Genomic DNA, 22,562 nt, shown 5'->3' with positions numbered 1-22,562 from the left:
CAGGGATTGTAATCTTAACCTCTCTTTTTTTCTGGGCCAAATTTAGAACTTTCGCAAAAGAAGAAAAAAAAGAACACCTGCCGAAACCCGGGATCGAACCAGGGACCTTTAGATCTTCAGTCTAACGCTCTCCCAACTGAGCTATTTCGGCTGCACTGTATAACTATGTCACAAAATACTAGAAAAACATACATCAAAACACTTTATCATTATTTTCTAGGGTGTGTGATTGGCTGTCCGGTGTATTCAGTTGACTTCGGGACCATTAATATTTTCTAACAGGGAATGAGTGACAAATGCCTCCACATTAATGACATAATCACGGACACGTTCTTTTTCAAACTGCTAGAAAGACAATGCTGCCACCTGATGGTCCCCTGACAAACTCACACATAGTTTTAGTTAGAATTTTTGTTAAAATTAGGCTAACCTTTTACCGACGACAGGTACGAAAAGGAGCCTTAGTTGATCTGGGTTGGAGTCTTCTTGCTAACAGACACAGGCTCTCAATATGTAATGAAAGTTCTCCAACTGCTCAGATAAAATGACCTGTTGTTTCATCTATTGTCCATGAGAAGGTGGTAGTGAGCACCTCAAATTTGCACTTAACCTTCAGGATGTTGCAATATTAATGTGGTCTAACTCAACCATTCTAATAGTTATCGTTTATGTATTATATAAGTTATAGTATTGCTTAAGAACACTATTTTAAAACATTCTTTGAAAACAAAGCTCTCCGTTTATTTTGTTTAATCATAACTGTACGTAGGTATCATCTCTATTGCATAAAGATGTTTTATGTTATCTTTTTAATTCGTGTTTTTTTCTCTCCCCCTTGCTGAATTGTCCACACGTAAAAGATATAGCAGAGGATGGTTTCGATCCATCGACCTCTGGGTTATGGGCCCAGCACGCTTCCGCTGCGCCACTCTGCTGAGTGGTGAATAATAGATGAAATGTATGATTTGAACAGACCTCTTTCACTGCTATAGCACAGTAAATATAAACAAATCTAATGACAAAACGTATATCATGAAACTAATCAATGAAACTGACCTTTCTTAGTATGTGGTTAAACTCAAATATACTAATTGACTAATCGATAAAAAAAAGGTATAATCGTTGTAAATTATATCATAAATAGTACTGATGGAGTTATGTCACACATGCAACTAACACAGACATATAGAAATGTCTGCTCTACCCAAAATTACAACCAACTAATTGCAGCATTACCACAAAAATGGAAGTGGCAAGTGGAAGGGGGAAAAAGTAAGGAACTTGTCTGTCGGCCCTGCATTAAAGACCAAAACTGGTTCAAGAAAATTGTAATTAAAAAAAATATATACCAATTTAATTTAAGCACCCAAAAATTGACAGCTGTGCCACATAAACTGCAAAATAGTTGGAAAGAGATTTGATGTACTTATTCCATGGCACATGGTTTATGAATTGAAATGCAAAACGACACTGGATTCAAAACTTACAATTTTTGGCAAGGGTAAGGCTGTCATTGTAAAAAATAATTTGTTATTAACTGACTTGCCTAGTTAACAAAAAAATTCAAGCAATTCAACTGTAGTCCGTCTTATTCAAAGCCATCAAATGATGCACTTGAGAATAAACAGAATAAACAGAACTAATCTGTGGTACTTTTACAAGAACGTCTGTCATGTGATGGCTTTTCCCTGGAGTTTGAAAATACCTTCAATATTGATTTTTGGGAACCTTCATACTTTCTGCCGAATAACAACAATGTCCATGCTGTACTCATTGGTTTGCATTGCAGTGGTTTTAAATTGCAACATTTATTGGAGGCCAAGCTCCCCTCCTCCCCATTATACAGGAAGTGAAGGGGCTGCTGCTGGCTGAGAGGATATGATTATTGACAAAAGAATAGAAGACACAGTGCCCAGATCCCAACCCTTATCCTCATCACAAACGTGACGTAGGAGAACTTGTGCCGGTGGAGTAAGTGCTGGAGGAAGTTGGAGCTCTTGTAGCTGGGGTCCCCCCCGGCATGGCTGAACATACAGGACACATCTGGAGGCACACCAACCAATCAACAACCCTGTCATTACCTCACCAGTACACCAAAACAGAATGCAGTAGAATCTCTGTTGGTTTAGGATGCACTCTCATGCAGTTACGTCAACGTTGCGTAACACTTCATATCAGCACGTAAAAGCTTGAGGAAATTCATACTAGGACAGTGTCCATAGTTCAGACTAGGACAGTGTCCATAGTTCAGACTAGGACAGTGTCCATAGTTCAGACTAGGACAGTGTCCACAGTTCAGAGTATAACATAGCAGACTAACCACTTTGTTGGGATCGTTGCGGTGGTTCTCCATACAGTGTTGGGCCAGCTTCTGTTGGTCCAGATTGCGGGCTCCACAGAACGGGCATGAAAAGTGGAATGGTTTGGAATTTTGCTGCAGGCAGGGAGAAAACACACATTTAGTAGGAGCCATAATGGATACAACATGGGTGTGCATCACACACACACTTTGCCAGACACACACTGATGGATTGTTGTTGTGTGTGTGAATATAGCTCCAAAGTCTGAGGCCCAGTTTCCAGACATTAGCAGGATGCCAATCATGCCCAGCAGCACACCTGGAAGGACAGTTGGTCTGTGTGGACATGAGGGTCAGAAAACAATGTGCTGCGGTGACATTTACGCTAGCCGAGTCACACACACACATAGAATAGGGTCCTTAACAATGTGTTCATTAACTCACTGCTCCATCAGCACTACACCAAGACAACAGGGCCTATTCACACACTACCCTCCACAGCTGACCAGGGGCAGCCCATTAGAGTCCCATCAGACTTAAGGTTGACAGGTCCCTCAGGTAGGATACAGTCTACTAGCTAATGGGAAATGTCTAATTTACAGACATGTCTATTTGAATAACTGATAAAGCTGCACACTATACTGTAAATGTAATTGAACAGCAATGTCCTCAGGAAAGAATTCAAACATTATTTCAGCCTTGGTTTAAAAAAACTGTCAGTTTACACGGAACCCAAACCGGCTGCGCGAGTGCGCCATCGTGCATCAATGTATTTTGTCCCCCCCACACCAAACGTGATCACGACACGCAGGTTAAAATATTACATTAATTTGGGGCCAGGTGGAAAAGCATGAAACATGTATGGCAATTTAGCTAACTAGCTTGCACATGCTAGCTAATTTTTCATATTTAGCTAGCTTGCTGTTGCTAGCTAATTTGTCCTGGGATATAAACATTGAGTTGTTATTTTACCTGAAATGAACAAGGTCCTCTACTCTACCAATTAATTCACACATAAAACAGTCAACTGAATCGTTTCTAGTCATCTCTCCTCCTTCCAGGCTTTTTCTTCTCTTGACTTTATATTGCGATTGGCAACTTTCATAAATTAGGTGCCTTACCACAATCGAGCTATTTCGTCTTTCAGTCACAGACGTGGGTATAACCAATGAGGAGATGGGAGAGGCAGGATTTGCAGCACGATCTGTGTCTGAAATAGAACTGACTTCTATTTAAGCCCTTGGCAACGCAGATGCTCGTTGGCGCGAGTGAGCAGTGCGGGTGCAATAATTGAATAACATAGATTTCTAAATGTATTTTGCAATTCTTGCGCACGCGACGCGAGCTGTGTAGTCAGCCTGTGAGGGGAGTGGTGTCTCCAGGGAGAAAACTAATCTTCTGAAATTTCATTTGTGATCTTATGCTGCCATCTACTGGAATTATTTAGCAACTGCCGTACTGAATAAATTGTATATCCTTACTAAAGTGGTAATTACTCCAAGTGGCAAAATATAACATTTTCTAGTTCATTTTATCACTTACAACCGTAAAATAACAATTTAAACCATAACAAACAATGAAACAGACATAAACACCATACATTTAGTTTATTAACATATAAACACAGACACTGGACACAGACACTAAAAATGTGTTGTTTTTCATTATAAATCTGGTAGCTCTCAAAAGAGCCTTTGCTTTGCTAAGCAGTTCGTTTTCCTGAGTGTGCTGCCTGCCTGCCTGTCATCAGAGGAGTCTGTCTGCCCACCTGCCTGCCATGTCATCAGAGGAGTAGATCTGTGAATAATGAAAAGTTAATCAATTATTGCCACACTTTAAGATAGAGGCCTAGTTTACATTTGAGTAATTTAGTAGATGCTGTTATCCAAAGCGACTAAGGTTAAGTGCCTTGCTCAAGGTTTCGACAGATTTTTCACCTAGTCCATTCAGGGATTCGTCCCAGCCACCTTTCAGTTACTGCCCAACGCTCTTAACCGCTAGATTACAAACTACAAAATGTTATACACAAAAAGGCAAATGGTAGTAAATAAATGTTAAACTGCTTAAATAAAAGACTCTTGGAATTTTAAGACTGCCACTGTTTTAGTAAAATAGGGGAATGTATGTCTATTTCGCCAAATATCTCTCGATGTGTATATTTAGATTTTTTCAAGTAGGACACCATATTAATCAGGATAATCTCTTCTATCTAATTATGTAAGGCTGGACAGTGTATCTCGTTGTCATCGATCGTTAGACCAAAAATAGTCCTTAGTTGCAATTTGTTTTCTACTTCCTCGTTATGCAGACATGAGCACAATTGACACCATCGAGGTGCGTATGTTGACTTTCTACACTAGTTTTTTTTCTTCTTCAGTTTCGTCCTAAAAACAAATTGTAGTGGTAATATGAAAAGGGATACATTTTTTTGTGCCATTTAGGCAAAATGGAACTCTAAGCATAATTCCAGTCAAAAAAGGGTCTACAAACGCTCGATTCAATTAATTCGCTAGTGTTCCAGTTTAGCCAACGTTCAATTGGCGTTTTCAGCCTTGGGCGATTTTTGACTCGTTCTATTGTCCAGCCTGCGATAGGGCGGCGCACAATTGGCCCAGCGTTGTCCGGGTTTGGCCGGTGTACTGTAGGCGATCATTGTTAACAAGAATTTGTTCTTAACTGACTTGCCTAGTTAAATAAAGGTTAAATAAATAAATAAAAACATTTGCCATGCAATGCAGATGGATGAAGTAACGTAGCTAGATCACTATTTTGTTGCTTATTGTACAGTGGAGGATGAAAATACCTGTATGCCTATGGATGTGTAGCTAGCTATGTAGCCGATATGTGACACTTTTGGTATACATATTAGTTCAGAACCTAGCTATGAATCTCAGCTATCATAGCCAGTTGTATCAACTTCAAAACAGTCTGAATGACATTAACGAAGCCTATGGATTGAGTAGAATATAATATAACTTTGTGCCAAGGATGTAAGTCGTATACACATGTAGTTATTACCATGCATGAGATCCCCACATTATAGCCTGTACATTTAATATATTCACTGATCATGTACTCTACTTTGGCAAATAAATGTGCAGTTCAGGTATGAATGTCAGGTATGAATTAGGAGTGTTAAATTCCAGTCTTTGAATGATGCTGTGTATGTATTACAATTATACACTTCAACAGTGTTTACCAATCTTGGTCCTGGGGCATCAATGGTTACACATTGTAACTATGCAATAAGCTAGAAACATGATTTAACTAGTTAAAGGCTGATTTGTAATTCATATATACATAAATATAATTTAAAAAACAGTATGCATCCTATGCATCATGTAAATACTCTAAAACCGGTTCATCTGCATTGATCTGATAAACACAGGACAGGTGTAGTATTTCATCAAAGGAGAGACTTAATTTCAACCAGTAGAGAATGTGAAATGCTTTATTGAAAGAAGTTCATTATCCAAGTGTTATAAATACATAAAACATGCATTATAAATATTATAATTGCAATATTATATTATAAATACAAGTTCAAACTGAACTTCAATGCACATCTGTTGTGCATGATAAAATCAGAGGAAGAAAGACGAGGTGGTAAGAGAGGTGCAAAAGACAGAAGGGGTAGGCAGCATATGAATCACAGTGGTACCATAATATTCTCTCAGTTCATCACAATTATATAAAAGTGTCTCTAGTGGTGTCTCCTAAACAGCCTTGGGCTCCCAGTCGGCCCAAAGGTTATCTTAAGAGCGGGTGAGGTGGCGATGACGGTACTCGGGGTTGGCATCCTCTCTCACATCAAAACATACCTGCAGATGAGAAACAGATGAGAGAGCATGTTTAAGAGCATGTTTAAGCCTAGTGTTTTTTCTTTATTCTAACACTGTCAGTCATCAATCATCAGGAGGTGAAATGCAAAACTGACCTTGGATCATTAACTCTGGGACTGCTGCATCTCTATCTGTATTTCAATGCAAAGCATCTCTTTAATAATACTTCCTGTTGACCCGACCAAGTGACCACTCACCTCTGATCATGCTGTGTCCTCTATGTAGCCAGTTCAGATGCAGGAGGGGTTCACCGACACAGCTGATATAACCTAGAGAATTTAGGGAGAAGGGGGGAGAGAGGGATGATGTGAAGGAGAGAGACTGTAATTGAGAAAATAAGGTAGTTAAAGAGACAGTGTTCACGCTGTCCACGCTAAGTGGCTGCAGAGTACTTTATGCTGAAAAACATGCACGAACACACGAGGACAAACAATATAGCGTAATTATAGAAATAATGAAGTGTCTTACTATTCTCCATGGTTGGCCCTCTTGCCTATTCTTTGAAGGTGGAAGGAGCCACAATTCAAAGAAAATTGTATTAGTCACATGCGCCGAATACAACAGATATTACAGTGAAATGTTTACTAGCAAGCCCCTAACCAACAAATACGGATAAGAATAAGAGATAAAAGTAACAAGTAATTAAAGAGCAGCAGTAAAATAACAACAGCGAGACTATATACATGGGGGGAACCAGTACAGAGTCAATGTGCGGGGGCACCGGTTAGTTGAGGAAGTATGTACATGTAGGTAGAGTTATTAAAGTGACTATGCATAGATGACAACAGAGAGTAGCAGTGCTGTAAAGTGGGGGAGAGGGGGGTTGCAATGCAAATAGTCTGGGTAGCCATTTGACTAAATGTTCAGGAGTCTTACGGCTTGGGGGGTAGAAGCTGTTTAGAAGCCTCTTGGACCTAGACTTGGTGCTCCGGTACCACTTGCCGTGCGGTAGCAGAGAGGACAGTCTATGACTAGGGTGGCTAGAGTCTTTGACCATTTTTAGGGCCTTCCTCTGTCACTGCCTGGTATAGATGTCCTGGATGGCAGGAAGCTTGGCCCCAGTGATGTACTGTGCCATTCGCACTACTCTCTGTAGTGCCTTGCGGTAAGAGGCCAAGCAGTTGCCATACCAGGCAGTGATGCTCTCGATGGTGCAGCTGTAGAACCTTTTGAGGATCTGAGGACCCATGTCAAATCTTTTTAGTCTCCTGAGGGGGAATAGGTTTTGTCGTGCCCTCTTCATGACTGTCTTGGTGTGCTTGGACCATGTTAGTTTGTTGGTGATGTGGACACCAAGGAACTTGAAGCTCTCAACTGGCTCCACTGCAGCCCCGTTGATGAGAATGGGGGCGTGCTCGGTCCTCTTTTTCCTGTAGTCCACAATCATCTCCTTTGTCTTGATCACTTTGAGGGAGAGGTTGTGTCCTGGCACCACACGGCCAGGTCTCTGACCTCCTCCCTATAGGCTGTCTCATCGTTGTTGGTGATCAGGCCTACCACTGTTGTGTCAAATTGAATGATGGTGTTGGAGTCGTGCCTGGCCGTGCAGTCATAAGTGAACAGGGAGTACAGGAGGGGACTGAGCACGCACCCCTGAGAGTGGCGGATGTGTTGTTACCTACCCTTACCACCTGGGGGAGGCTTGTCAGGAAGTTCAGGATCCAGTTGCAGAGGGAGGTGTTTAGTCCCAGGTTCCTTAGGTTATTGATGAACTTTGAGGCCATTATGGTGTTGAACGCTGAGCTGTAGTCAATGAATAGCATTCTTACATAGGTGTTCCTTTTGTCCAGGTGTGAAAGGGCAGTGTGGAGTGCAATAAAGATTGCATCATCTGTGGATCTGTTGGGGCGGTATGCAAATTGGAGTTGGTCTAGGGTTTCATGGAATGATGGTGTTGATGTGAGCCATGACCAGCCTTGCAAAGCACTTCATGACTACAGATGTGAGTGCTATGGGCCAGTAGTCATTTAGGCAGGTTATCTTAGTGTTCTTGGGCACAGGCACTATGGTGGTCTGCTTAAAACATGTTGGTATTACAGACTCAGACAGGGAGAGGTTGAAAATGTCAGTGAAGACACTTTCTGGTTGGTCAGCGCATGCTCGGAGTACACGTCCTGGTAATCCGTCTGGCCCTGCTGCCTTGTGAATGTTGACCAGTTTAAAGGTTCTTACTCACAGTTTCAGTGTTATTTGCATCGAAGCGAGCATAGAAGTAGTTTAGCTCATCTGGTAAGCTTGTGTCACTGGGCAGCTCTCGGCTGTGCCTCTTTTGTAGTCTGTCATGATTTGCAAGCCCTGCCACACCCAACGAGCATCAGAGCCGGTGTAGTATGATTCGATCTTAGTCCTGTATTGACACTTTGCCTGTTTGATGGTTCGTCGGGGGGATAGCGGGATTTCTTATAAGCTTCCGGGTTAGAGTCCCGCTCCTTAAAAGCGGCAATTAGGCAACTGAGCCTTTAGCTCAGTGCGGATGCTGCCTGTAATCCATGGCTTCTGGTTGGGGTATGTACGTACGGTCACTGTGGGGACGACGTCATCGATGCACTTATTGATGAAGCCAATGACTGATGTGGCGTACTCCTCAATGCCATCAGAGGAATCCCGGAACATATTCCAGTCTGTGCTAGCAAAACAGTCCTGTAATTTAGTATCTGCTTCATCTGGACACTTTTTTTTATTGATCTAGTCACTGGTGCTTCCTGCTTGAATTTGAGCTTGTAAGCAGGAATCAGGAGGATAGAATTATGGTCAAATTTGCCAAATGGAGGGCAAGAGAGAGCTTTGTCTGCATCTCTGTGTGTGGTGAATAGGTGGTCCAGAGTTATTTTTCTTCTGATTTCACATTTAACATGCTGATGGAAATTTGGTAAAATGGATATAAGTTTCCCTGCATTAAATTCCCTAGCTACTACGAGCGCCGCCTCTGGGTGAGCATTTTCTTGTTTGCTTATGGCGGAATACAGCTCATTCAATGAGCCAGCCTCTGACTGTGGTGGTATGTAAACAGCTACGAAGAATATGAATGAAAACTCTCTCGGTAGGTAGTGTGGTCTACAGCTTATCATGAGATATTCTACATCAGGCGAGCAATACCTCGAGACTTCCTTAGATATTGTGCACCAGCTGTTATTTACAAAAATACATAGTCTGCCGCCCCTTGTCTTACCAGACGCTGCTATTCCATGCTGCCGGTACATCGTATAACTAGCCAGTTGTATGTTGATATTGTCTTCGTTCACCCACGACTCCGTGAAGCATAAGATGTTGCAGTTTTTAATGTCCCATTGGTAGTTTAATCTTCCACGTAACTCGTGAATTTTATTCTCCAAGGATTGCACATTTGCTAGCAGAATGGAGGGAAGTGGGGGTTTATTCGATCGCCTACGAATTCTCAGAAGGCAGCCTGCTCTTTGGCCCCTCATTCTCAGCCTCCTCTTCACCCAGATCACGGGGATCAGGGCCTGTTCCCAAGGAAGCAGTATATCCTTTGCGTCGGGCTTGTCAGAGTCGTGAAAGGAAAAAAAGGATTCTGTACATCCTTGGTGAGTAATCACAGTCCTGATGTTTAGAAGTTATTTTCGGTCATAAGAGACGGTAGCGGCAACATTATGTACAAAATAAGTTCAAATTTATTTAGTATGGTCAGGGCGTGAGTTGGGTGGGCAGTTGGGTGGGCAGTCTATGTTTGTTTTTCTATGTTTTGGGGTATTTCTATGTTTCGGCCTAGTATGGTTCTCAATCAGAGGCAGGTGTCATTAGTTGTCTCTGATTGAGAATCATACTTAGGTAGCCTGGGTTTCACTGTGTGTGTGGGTGATTGTTCCTGTCTCTGTGTTTGCACCAGATAGGACTGTGTTGGGGTTTTCACGTTTCTTGTTTTTGTTTTCAGTTGTTCATGTGTACATTTACGTATTAAAAGAACCATGGACACTTACCACGCCGCATATTGGTCCTCTGATCCTTTTCGCCTCTCCTCTTCGGAAGAAGAGGAGGAAATCCCTTACAGATGCTATCCTTTCACCCTCCTCCATGGCTGTTCGCTAGCTACCTACAAATGCATTTGGAGTTTTTTTTTTTTTACCGTGATAAATACACCAATATAGCTAGCTAATATTAAGTTAGGTAGCTGGTGATATTTAATTCACTTAGCTAGCTATCTATACAGTATGTAAAGTTGGCTAGATAGTTAACTAGCTATGTTAGCAGCTAATTTGAGTTAGCCTGCACTATAGCTAGTTAGCTAATAAAACATTTTTTTTTTTTTTACATTTTCAAAATGCATTTACTTACTTCAATAGGTTCTCCCAGCCATGTGGACAATTGGAAACAGGGCAGCAAAGTTTGTTTGTCACCAGAGCCTTTTAGAGCATATTACTATTTAACTATTTACCCATTTTAATAACCAGACCTTCATACAAACTTGCTATGCTGAATTCTTGACTCACAATCGAACGTCCTGCCATATGCTGCCAGCACGCCCACAAGCGAGCCACTCTGGGCAGCCTAAGCAGCACGAGGCAATTTACCATGTGCTAGTGAACACGAGCCGTAAGTCAGTTGGCGTGCCTCGACCAATGGCCTCCTTAACAATAGTGAATTGAAGGCCTGCACGGCAATCCGGTGCTGTGACCTGATGGTGACATTTGAAAGAACGCCTTTATGCTTTGGATGAAGGCGTCGCACTGCCTGAGTCACAGTTAAACTAGGCTCTCTTGCCAGGCCAAACTGTCTGGTGAAAGACTTTAGAAAAATTGTGTCATGCTCAAATGAATGCATGGCTTCTGTGTGATGCAGTGCAGAGGATGTGACATTCATAGGCCTACTGATGTACAGTACGATTGACCTATGTGGTCATCCTGATGTCACATCAAATGAGAGTTGATTGCTCTGCTAATGCACTCACTGGCAGGCAACATCCATCTGCCATTATACATACATTGTAGTTTTATTTGTAGTTGTATTGTAGCATAGGATAACATAGGATAGGATAACCTCCACTGTTTCTGCTGAAATGGTGACCATCGGCTCCATGATTACAGGACAATGGTCCATGTCATTTCCTAAATGCCCCAGTACAGAAAGCATTACACAGCATGGAAGTGAAGGGGGGGGGGGGGGGGGGGGTTACCTTTTGAAGTAACTTGTCTTTCTAGGAAAACATCTGGAGGATCTCAAATAGACACTTCACAGCTGGCCCTACAAAGAGAGTATGGGGTACAAACACCCTCTCTAAGTACCCCTTTACTCCCTTTGGCCCAGACCCCCAGGCAGATCAGCTGATATGAGTCGAAAACGTACCTCAATGCCATTATCCGAAATGACAAATCAAGACGATTTAAATACTGCTCGTTTGTAACTGACTTTTTCGTCCTCATGCTAGTAAATGCTTAAGGTAGGATGGAAAAAAGCAGTTTAATAAAAAAACGAGCAGTATTTTCATCTTCTCGATTTGCCATTTCGGATAATGGGATAATTAGGAGTACAGCGACATCTTCCATCCCTGGATTGAAGTACGTTTTCGAGCCATATCCTGCGCTCGTCACCACGGTGCAAACATGGGTGGAGAGCATTTCGACTTGAAGAAAAGTACTGAACTTCAAGTCGGGTTTTGGCTAATTCAATCCATAGATTTAGCCATTTAGAACAAAAAGATTACTCAGTCAGTGTCGTAGTACATTTCAAGTGAGACACTATCAAGGTTTTAATAACTGTGTTACACTGAACTATTATGTGATATAAAAATATGTCTCTGAAATGGGCAGCAGTGTGACACGCCTTGGCTCTGATGCCCTCCCGTGTGCCAAGTTCTGCCAAACACATTGTTTGCCAAAGATGCTGCCTACTATCATGGCTGAATAAAGCTGAACCAAGGGTAACACTGAGTAGCCAGTCACCTGATAGTACACCAGGTGTTTATTAGCACAAACAGTTGTTTGCATGTGGTTTTGGCCAGGTGTGGCTATTTGAATATCCTTGCCTGGCTGATGTGCTTCAGCGCCTCTCTGTTTTGTTTTGCTTTGCTCTGTCTGAGACAATTAAACGTGCCATAGTGCCATAGATCAAAACTCCACTCATTTATTTCTTGAGAGAAGTTAGTCAATCCGAAGCATCTATATTGTGGTTGAATAGCAGGGAATAACCTTAGTAAATGAAAACAACCACCAGAAGCATTCCCATTGCATCCTCTCTGCTCTGTGCTTATGAGGGATAGCCCGACAAAATCTCATTTTGTTTTGACAGTAGGGAACAATTGAGCCCCGAGTCGCTTCATCCATCTCCTTTCATTGCCCCTTTTCCCCAGAGATGATCCAGCCTCACTGGCGTTAAAGACTCAGGCTTCCGTTGTGTTTGCCGGCAGGATAAAGCAGCAAAACCCTATAAGCTGGGGCTTAGGAGGTGCGATACCCATGGAATCCAGGGACTCTGTGAGGGGGCCTAGATAACTAAGTGCTCAAGGTGCCCCTGCCAGTCAGCAACACTCCCGGCCCCATCCCACTGCAGCAGGTTTTAATCTTTACAAATGGTATCTACACGGATGGCTTTGGACACTGTTGATGATCTTGGAGTTACAAATACTGATGTGTGTGTATAATGTGTATGTTGGGGGTGCATGCGTGCAGGTGTCAGTCTTAAATAGCTTTTGGCCGTGAAAAACTTAATTTGTGGAGATTGCCTGTACCGTTCACAATTCTGCATGTTCACTTTTATTTTGCGTTTTTGCAAAGTACATTTTTAGTTTTGCTGTTTGTTTCACAAACACTTTGATATTCTACCTCTAATCGCATGCCTTGTGTCAGTTCCCCAGTGCTGAAACCCCTAGTATTCACTGAACTCTGTTAGGGCAGTGTGGCAGAGGGACGAAATCACATTGGAAATGTAGAACGGGCTGCTTTCATTCTACCTCGCTGGAATCCTCTTAACACCTTGCTGCCTATTTACATAGGACCATCGAACAACCGTTGGAATCAAATCAAATTGTATTTGTCACATGCGCCGAATACAACAGGTGTAGTAGACCTTACAGTAAAATGCTTACTTTACAAGCCCTTACAAGCCCAAGTGTCTTACCCATCACTGTTAGCGAACACATCGTTGCAGGTTTTCCTGGCTGTCTCTGTGTAGTCTTTTGTGTTCTACAGAACTTGAAAGGCACATCTGAAATAGAAAGACGTGTTGGCCCATGGGTGGATGGATGATTGTTTGGTTGACAGACGATAGAGACAAGGCATATAGATGGAGTGTAGCCAGTGTTTTTAGGGATAGTTTTACAATCCATAAACATTGCCGCCTCAGTTTACTTGAGCAGAAAGCTGTCATTCTTTCAGGCAAAGGCAAGGCTCCATTTAGCTCGAGCTACCCAGTGGACAGAAATACATGTGTATTGAGTGGCCACACCTGTCTCACTCTTCCAAGGCTATTTTTCTTTGAGGTATTTATCAAAATGGACAGTTCAACAAAGGAATAACTTGGAATTTTACACAACTTGCTCTCCTCTCCTCAGTTTGGCAAATATATTTCTGGTTTCTCTATCGAATAATGTGTATTGTAGTACGATAGATAAAATGGAATTTGATGTAACAGTTTGAAACTCTGTGAGTTAGAGAACCATTGGAATTCTGAACTCCTATGTAATCACACTTCTTTCTAAACCGTTCAGTCAAATTATTGTACAATTGATGTTGTCAGAGACCAGTATTAGTCTGTGAAGACTTGTACCAACAAGGGTTCAGACATGAAAGAGTCATTTTACAACATTGGGAGTTTTATTTAACTTCAAATTTAAGTTAGGCATTAGTCATGTGCACAGCACATACATCAAGATATTCAACAAGACCTGTATAAAACTACAGATAATATCTAGTAAATATATATATATTTTTTAAAGACAATGGAAACAAGAGTAACAAGACCACCAAGAGCCCTCCTCTGGATGCAGAAACAGCACAGCAATGGAAGAGATAAGCACCCATAGAAGACGATAGACAATTAACATTTTAAACAGTGAAACATGCTCGTTATTCTGCATATTACGCTATTGTCTCTGTAGCATCAGGGATAGATTAAATGTCTGAACAATTGTTCAAACTGTCTTGTCTATGAGGTGCACATTTCGGGAACATTGTGTCGTGTTGCTTGTACACTTGCTGTATAAGCAAATGAGGTGACTCTCCTGGGGTTGGAACAGGGTTGAAGGGAGAGGTCACAGAATATTTGCCAGTGGCTTCTCAGTCTTTTGTAAACATTATGGTGAGCCATGCAAAACAGTCTAATTGGGGAGCGTTTGGCACAGCTGTGGCAAAGGAAAATAGTTATGAGATTGGCAGTGCAGCCTGGTGTCTCGGGTGACTAAATAATATTAACAACAGGTGTTTGAGCATCCAGGTCATATGTGACAATATTAAGTCAGGTACAGCATTGGCTAGCTCTTTGACTAGTCAGTCTCAGGAGCTGGATGGTATGCAAGACCATCATAGTCTTGACTCGTTTTGGCTGCCATGTGCTCGTGTCTTTTTGAAGGGGAAGACGGGATCCGGGATAGGATTGTTTTGCGGGAGACATAGACTTCCACAGCAGGTGTTTAGACATGGACACCAACCAAGAGTTCACCAACAACACCCTGAGATATTTGCTGGCGCTCCAGCCATTCTATTATTTACTACTAGCCAGTGATGTCTTTTCCCTTGACTGCATTTAGCAAAGCTATTTGCTGTGTCAAAGTTACGCCTCATTAGATTTCTCAGGATTTGGACGCTAATTGTTACTATTGTTCTATTGAATATAGAACAATGGGGCCATCGCTTCCAGTTTGAGTTGTCTAAAATCAGTACTGTTACATTGTAAACTGCCACGGTATGTGGAATGTTGAACCTGAGAGGGAACCCTCTCGGACGAGAATGAACACCATCGTACAATCTAGAAGTATTCTAATAGTCCCAGTCGGTATTAGATAGAACGCTGCAGCCCTGCCCGCTTGTGGGGAAAACAACCGGTGGTGACATAGGTTGACCTATTGGCTCGGAGTAAATACTCTACATTTTCAAACGCAATTTTCTTGTTGTCCGCTTGTTTTAGTCCATTACAAAACTGCATTGAAGAACAACATGGCTCAAGATAACTTTTCAACACTCAATACTTGACTGAGTGCTAGCTAGCGAAAGTTAGCCAAGACCAACAACACAAACAAACGGACTATACAGCTACAAGTAGTGAGTGGAGTTACAAACGGACTATACTAATCAAGTTAAAGGTCTGACCTGTGATGAAATGTTTTCCACACACATAGCTACGAGTAGCCTACCTGGACAACGGGTCCCCACATTTCCCACTCTCCAACGCCAAATAGCCTGAAGCCACAGCACAGGGCTCTTCTCGCAGGCTCTATTTCCCTACATGGGAGCATTGCGAACCATAGGTCAGGGCCTTTGGCCTGGTTACATTGAACAACACAGCGGCTTTTCAGCAACGTTTTGTTATTTCTGTATGGCAAAAAACAGTTGCCTCTTTTACAATGGGGGTCAATAGGAAAGAATGATGGATTTCCCCAATTTGTGGCTGTGGTTGAGGGAATTCCTTATTATTACGTGAATACCGACTGGGATTATAGAGAGAGAGACACCCTCTGGCATGGGCCATCTCCCGGTCAAACCCCTTCGTCTGTGAATGAATGTTCCCAAAGACAGAAAAACAGACTTTGAAGCAGCATCGCTATGCTCTGCCAGTTACCAGGGGTTATATTTACAAAATATATAAAGAAAAATATAGGGTTACTGGTTGAGCATATAGTGCAGTCTAACAGCTGTCTGTAAATATTCCCACCATGATCATCCTTTCTAAAAGTAAATCACAGGGTAAAGATAGCCCAAACGTGACAAGGCGCAACTGGGACGAAATGGCTGCCTGAACTTCTGCCTATGGCATGGTGCTCTGAGAAGAGGTTGGGGCTCAATAGAATTACTTCAGGACAAACTCTAGAAAAGGTTTTTTTTTTTTTTGGGGGGGGGGGGGGGGTTGTTGAATATGTGAGGTATAGGATAGATAACAAGGAAAGTGGGGCAATGGGAAGAAATGAGTGGTGATACATATCCCCAAAAATAATGTATAGCCTTTCGGTGTACCAACTGGGGGAAAACATAACCTTTTGACAATCCATACATTATCTTGCCTTCTTTTTTTTGCACTCAGCGAGGAGCTCTGATGCTGAACTTGCGATGATTTCAATGAATCCTTTTGAGATCCATATACATTTTCCATACTGCTGAGGACTTCCCCATCATAAAAGTTGAATGTTAAAGAGCCATGGCTATGGTTTCTGCCTTGTGTGTCAGCACACTGACCTTGCCTTTAAACTCTCAAATTCTCTGCTTATACAATGTCAAGAAGTTGCCTCTCTCTACCCAGAGTCTTATAGATGTGACAAAGATTGACTGCAGAAAAGTTCAAAGTTCAACCACCTGGCAGAGCTAAAAACAGATTTGAGAGGGTAGGACTTCAACGTGGCTCTTTCTGTAACCAGTAGCAAGCTGATACTGTTTCAATTAGACTCCAAAGCCATACAAAGAGTCCTGCCATTGGACAATTGCTTCTGCTTCTAAAACCAATCATTTGATCTAATTTCACTTGTTTGAACTTCGGTCTAAGACTTTAAAGTTATTTCCATAGAAGAAAAAGAATATAAAAGTATCCTTTGCTCTGTCGCTGTAGAATATTTTGTCTATAAACAGTGCAAAGAAAACCATAATTCTACAAAGGAATCTCACTTACCCAAACACTTAATAGCAGCAGACTTCTGATAAATTAAAAAAATTAAATAAATGTGTTGATTTCTGAAATTCCCCCTCAGGCGAGGACCTGTTTTCCCCCAAATACAAAATTGTTTTACATAATAAATAAACTGATATACAAACGAATACATACAATTTCAACGGGATGATACACTTAGTCTTGCATAAAACTCCAGTTGAAAGTGCATCATTTTGAGTCCCCCTCACCCCACCTTATTGAGGTTAAGTCTATTTCTGAGTGACTCAGATTCTCGGCAAGAAATGCGTCACCGTCATGGCTGGTGACACTCGGTTTCCTCTTTTTGTTTTACCGGCCTTGCTTAGTCCAATGTACATCGTCGGGTATGCCACCGATTCGTAAGCATTGTAATTATTTGCCAGGAGAGTTTCTTTGAATTTGCAGTCGTTGTTGTAATGAACCTAAAAACAGAGAAGATTAGAAAGATGTTTAATTATAGGCTATATGTTTAGTGTGAGCAGTATAATGGCATAGACGTGACCTACTTTGTGGATCTTGAAACTTGACAAAATATTTTATTGTGTCTCTTAACAGTTATATTCCATATATCCTTAATGAATGACATAGGGGTAGGCTAGTCCATTAGACTGCTTGGTTTTGTCTTTGATGTTGATGCTTTTGTGTGGTAGGGATAACCGGGGCAGGTGAAAAAAACTATTCTGTAAGAGCCGCAATCCAACTATTTAACTATCCCATCAAGAACATTAATGAATGTGCTGTGTTGTGGGGCTATAGGCCGTGTGTGTGCGTCGTCTTTTTGGCCAGTTCATCTTTACTCTGGGGAAGGACAGTAGGTGCATGTGGTGGCTGGCAATGCTAAGAATGGAATGTGCAGTCTGAATGATCTACTGCGCTACCGTTCCTGGGTTTATCCGGCCCACAATGAAAACACGGCCAGGCACTGGAAGCATGCCATAACCTAGCCCAACAACGTGACACGGAAAGGAGCTGTCGGGGGTGCTGTGGTGGATGTAGCAGAGGAAGTGGTTGCTACAGCTCAAGTGGTGGCATGTCATCGAGTAGGCTACGGATAAGAGCATCAACCGGCGGAAATCAACCGTAAATCCTCTCGTGCACTCACAGATCCGTACAGCTTCCCTTTGCTGTTCATGGCCACGAATAGACCGCGTTGGACGCCAAAGATTGTCACAACTCCTCTCTCTACTGGAGATATCTCAAGGAGACCTGGAAAGAAGAAAACAAATAGTCTTGTATGTGGTTCACATGCAACTAACTTCACATCACGGCGCCAGTTGATTTCACTCATGTCTGGAGACAGAAACAAAGGTTCAAATTGCGCAAGCATGCATCCTCCAAGAAAGAGGCTTGTACTCACTGTCTATTTAGAAGCCTTTGTTAAGGCCTAAAGTGCACGTGATATAAAACACCAAATATCAGCTGGTATAGTGTAATATATAATTAAATATTCACTATTAGCAATTGTGAATATTAAATATTCAATGCAATTCAACAATAAAGTACTGCATTGCTGTTCCGCTATGTATTACCTGCAGAATACTGTGAATTATTGTGCATTGTGGAGAAATATTGTGGAAGGAAAAAGAAGCGCTGGCTCATTAACATATTTGAAGGCTGTTGTGGCTATATTTGTTGCATCTGATAGCGAGAGTCGTGTACCAATTTAAATTATATATGGTCGTAGTTCCCTAACAATGAAATGTATATAGGGAACAGATCAGAGTGGTAACGGGTCTTAAACCTTTTAATGGTTGAATATTTACCCATGTCCATTTGACCTGTTTTGACCTCTAATCACGACCAGTTTGGAAGCCTTTGTTTAGGCCTCTAGAAGTGCAAGTGATAGAAAACACCAAGTATTCATTAATATGCAAATGCATACAGCCAACTTGCTTGCTCTAATCCCTTGTAAAATACTGTCTAAATACTTGTCTTACAGTTTAATAGTCACTTTTAATGTATTGCACTGTGATGCATTGCTCTGGCATCAAGTTACCATGAATATCTCAGTATTGGGGTGGCAGGGTAGCCTGGTGGTTAGAGAGTTGGGCCAGTAAACAAAAGGTTGCTAGATCGAATCCCCGAGCTGACAAGGTAAAAATCTGTCGTTCTGCCCCTGAACAAGGCAGTTAACCCGCTGTTCCTAGGCCGTCATTGTAAATAAGAATTTGTTTTTAACTGACTTGCCTAGTTAAATAAAGGTTAAAAATACAAAATTGTATTGGCACTATCCAGAGATAGTCCGAGAATTATCGTAACTACAACAACATTTTCAGTAATGGTTACAGAAACATTTGACTTGCTATGACTTTTTACTTGTTATCAACCTTGGTTGAATGCACTGACTGTAAGTTGTTAAGGACAAAGGCACCACTAAATTAACAGAATGTCAAAAATAAAATCTTGCAAAGAAAACTGTGTCGCTGCATTGGTAATTACAGTAATATACTGTAAAGTGCAAGTGATATACTGTAAAGTATATTACAGTAACATTTGTGGTACCGTAAAATGGATTACCATAAAATTGATAACAGTAGCTGCACTGTAAAATAAATTAGAGTAACCTACCCGCCAATTGCTGTCAGTAAGTGACTGAACATGTTACAGGAAATGTTTGACAGTGCATTAACAAACATTGACATCATTTTTTAAGGTCATTCAAGCAGCCTATGGACCTCTGATGCTGTTCTTGTGCTTTTTTTTATTAAAGGTGTCCTAACTGAACGATCATATGTCACCTTATGTCCAATTTAAGTCTTCACTTGAGCTTTAGGTCCTGGACTTTTGAGGCCAGAATGGTGTCTGACTCCTTTTTTAAAGTTTTTTTTATGGCGACTAGAGCTGTTCAAACAGAACCTATGTAATGTATCTCCCTTGAATTGTATGCCATGTCTCAAAATAGGCCAAGGGAACACAAAACAACCTTTAAGTTCACAGGCAGACCTTGTCGATATAGGCGATAGGGGCGTATTTGTCACATCATATCGTTGAAGATACCGGTTCATATTTGCAATGACAACTGTTAGACAAATACATGCTTGTTATTCTTTGTGTCTGCAAATGTAATTGAATATGACTTTGTCTCGAGCGGACATTCATTTGAGACGCAAGGCCAAGAGGTTAATTTACCGTAACAGATGGGTTTATCTCCGTCCTAACGTTAGGACGTATTGGATGTTGGCTTGGTTCCTAGAAATCTCTGATTTCAGACACTGGTTTCAGAGTGGAAAGCACCCACACGTCATTTTTAGCCTCCAGATGTTCCAACGCATGCCCACCTTATTCGCTCCTTAGACACTTATGCCTATTTATTTAATAGGAGCATCGCTTTTTTAGCTAGCTAGCATAGCACTGCATGGCACGGATGCCACACAGACAACGTGTTTCATCAGCAGTGAAATAAGAGGCACATTCTAATCCTGCAATCAAGTCATATCTATTCCACTTTCAAATGAAGCACATTGGTGAGGCATTTCAAACAGTTCCAAGATACCCCTGCCCCGATACTGACACTATTACATAAAATGCCATATATTCATACCGCGATAATATGTTTATGAAGACACAATCTAGCAGTCTCTTCAAATAAGTATAGTCTAATTGGAATACACAAGTGGCACATAAAAACGTGTTTTTATACATATAACAAAAAAACATTTGCGTAAGTCACTAAAGTTATTTAAAATTGATTGCATGAAATATGTTATGATATATTAAATATTTTTATTTCATTTTATGAATAGCCTAGGCCTATTCTAATACCAATGGCTCGCACGGGAACGGGATAAGTGCATGGAATGACCAGGCAGGCCAGAGATCAGGTTGGGAATGCCAGCATGCAACTAATGTCAGAAGGCAATCTTATGCATAAAAGTGCAAATAATAATTTTGAACTTACTGTAACGGTTTTCATTGTGCACCCCTGTTATTCTCCCATCGGGTGAAACTTGAATATGAAACCCAATTCCTACGTTGCAATAAAGGCGTCGTAGCCGTTTAATGCCCATAAGATAGTCGCTGTCCCGGTTTATCTCTCTTTTCTCCCCAGGGATCCGAGCCAAGGACCGCGAGTACAGTGTCTCCCAGCGTCGTTCCACGGTGCCATTCAGCCTGCCAGTGGAGGGGGCACAACGCACCAAACTAGTCATCAGTCCCAAGACCAATATTGGTAAGAAGGCCGATTGAAAGGCCATCCTTACCAACACTGCAGTAGCCTACAGTGTTTGTTGAGGGAGTTTAGGGGACTAAAAATATCACCCCTGTGTCGGCCTTTACCTTGAACTCCGAATAAGACAAAATGAACGAATGAAAAAAAGCAACGAAAGAAGCTCATTCCAAGACAAAGATGACGAGTTCCGTTTGGTGCGACATCGATTCTTGCTTGGTTTAACTGTCCTCTCCGAGGTAACGTGTATAGATTCGAGTCGAACTTGTCCAAGGATAAGTTGAGAAGCGTTGGCCGTCTAGGCAAGCGCAGCTCAGCCATGCCGCTTTTCCCTCGCCGACGATATTTATATCTTCTGCGAAATTACATCACGCAATACCTACTGCATCACGGGACAGTATTCTAAGCCACTCTAAACAGACGGATCCCTCATAATGTACATGCTGTGCCAAGGGTGGGGAGGGAGGGGGGCGTTTAACGAATGTCAAAACTAGACTTGCCCGGATAACAAAACAACATTTGCCAGTGTACACTCATATTGAAACGAGCAAGACTGCGGGAAGTTGTCTATACAAATAATGCCCTTATCAAATAGTGAAAATTAGAATAAAGACTTTGTAATAGGGTTTCATTGTGTAAAGCTTCTTTCATTATTGGACTGAAATTAAATAATTTATGTATGGGAGGATGTAAAATAGGAAATAGCCAAGTTTACAGACTGCGGTGTCAGACAGGAGACAGTTCTATAAATGAACAATAACAGGAAAAAACAAAAGTTGAATTCAACGAATTGGAAACACTAATTTAAGACTGACACACACAAAAAATGACCCCGGTTCTTAAAGAGAACAATGGTGAGACTAAATATAATATGAAAAAGCATGATAAGTAGATGCTCCGGCTGATAATCTGCACAGTGAAGATAGTGGCAAAGAAAAGCTATTCACGACTATTTAAGTTTTTATTGCCTACCTTGTGGAGGATATCGCGACAATGCCATTAAGCTATTGCTGGCTCTAACTCTGTCAAAGTTCTGAAGTTATAATAACATCAATAAAGTAGTATACTATAACATAACATCACCGATAATGATAACAAATTATTACTCAATTTACGAATTAATTTGCAGTGCCAATGCTTCATTAGGCGAAAGATCATTTTGAGAATGTGGACAATGCAGATGTTTTGATAGGGTTCAATGTGTTTTAATATGGTGTTACATAGATAGACAATATCAGTGTCCCAAAGCAATGAACGTGTGTTTTTCTTATTTTCAGTTACAGCTTTCGTCTGTGTCCAAATAATGGCCAAATTCCATCAGTGACATGCATGAACTGTCTACTATAAGCCACCAATTTGCTTCTACACGACTTAAGTTACTTACATCTCTACACGTTGGTGAAATTGATTGGGGAAACAACATTTTCATTAGGCTAGTCAAAACTGTTAGGTCAAATATTTTTCAACTTGAATG

The 22,562-nt window shown here is 41.4% G+C and overlaps 1 protein-coding gene and 1 non-coding gene across 2 annotated transcripts; both read right to left on the bottom strand.

Moving 5' to 3' along the window:
- Positions 1-78: 78 nt before the first annotated feature.
- Positions 79-151, bottom strand: trnaf-gaa. Its single transcript has one exon. It is a non-coding gene; the product is annotated as a tRNA-Phe (tRNA).
- Positions 152-11,276: 11,125 nt separating this feature from the next.
- LOC110506338 (fibroblast growth factor 4B) lies at positions 11,277-21,456 on the bottom strand. Its single transcript, XM_021585891.2, has 3 exons — positions 20,822-21,456; positions 18,026-18,129; positions 11,277-17,345 (listed from the first exon to the last, which is right to left on the bottom strand). Exons 1-3 carry the CDS (start codon positions 21,114-21,116, stop codon positions 17,169-17,171), a joined length of 576 nt encoding a protein of 191 aa, XP_021441566.1. The 5' UTR covers positions 21,117-21,456; the 3' UTR covers positions 11,277-17,168.
- Between the last annotated feature and the right edge of the window lie 1,106 nt (positions 21,457-22,562).

The sequence above is a fragment of the Oncorhynchus mykiss genome, chromosome 26 (genome assembly GCF_013265735.2).
Source record: "Oncorhynchus mykiss isolate Arlee chromosome 26, USDA_OmykA_1.1, whole genome shotgun sequence".
Lineage (NCBI taxonomy): Eukaryota > Metazoa > Chordata > Actinopteri > Salmoniformes > Salmonidae > Oncorhynchus > Oncorhynchus mykiss.
The sequence above is the reverse complement of the archived record's forward strand: the minus strand, read 5'-3'. Positions and strand labels throughout refer to the sequence as shown.

What these genes read in the sequence shown, in the direction of transcription:
- LOC110506338 (XM_021585891.2), bottom strand. Translation starts at nt 21,116, where the DNA reads ATGGCCTTTCAATCGGCCTTCTTACCAATATTGGTCTTGGGACTGATG. An exon ending in GCACAATGAAAACCGTTACA is followed by an intron (nt 18,130 to 20,821) that starts GTAAGTTCAAAA and finishes TCTTCTTTCCAG; the next exon opens with GTCTCCTTGAGATATCTCCA. An exon ending in AAGGGAAGCTGTACGGATCT is followed by an intron (nt 17,346 to 18,025) that starts GTGAGTGCACGA and finishes CTCTGTTTTTAG; the next exon opens with GTTCATTACAACAACGACTG.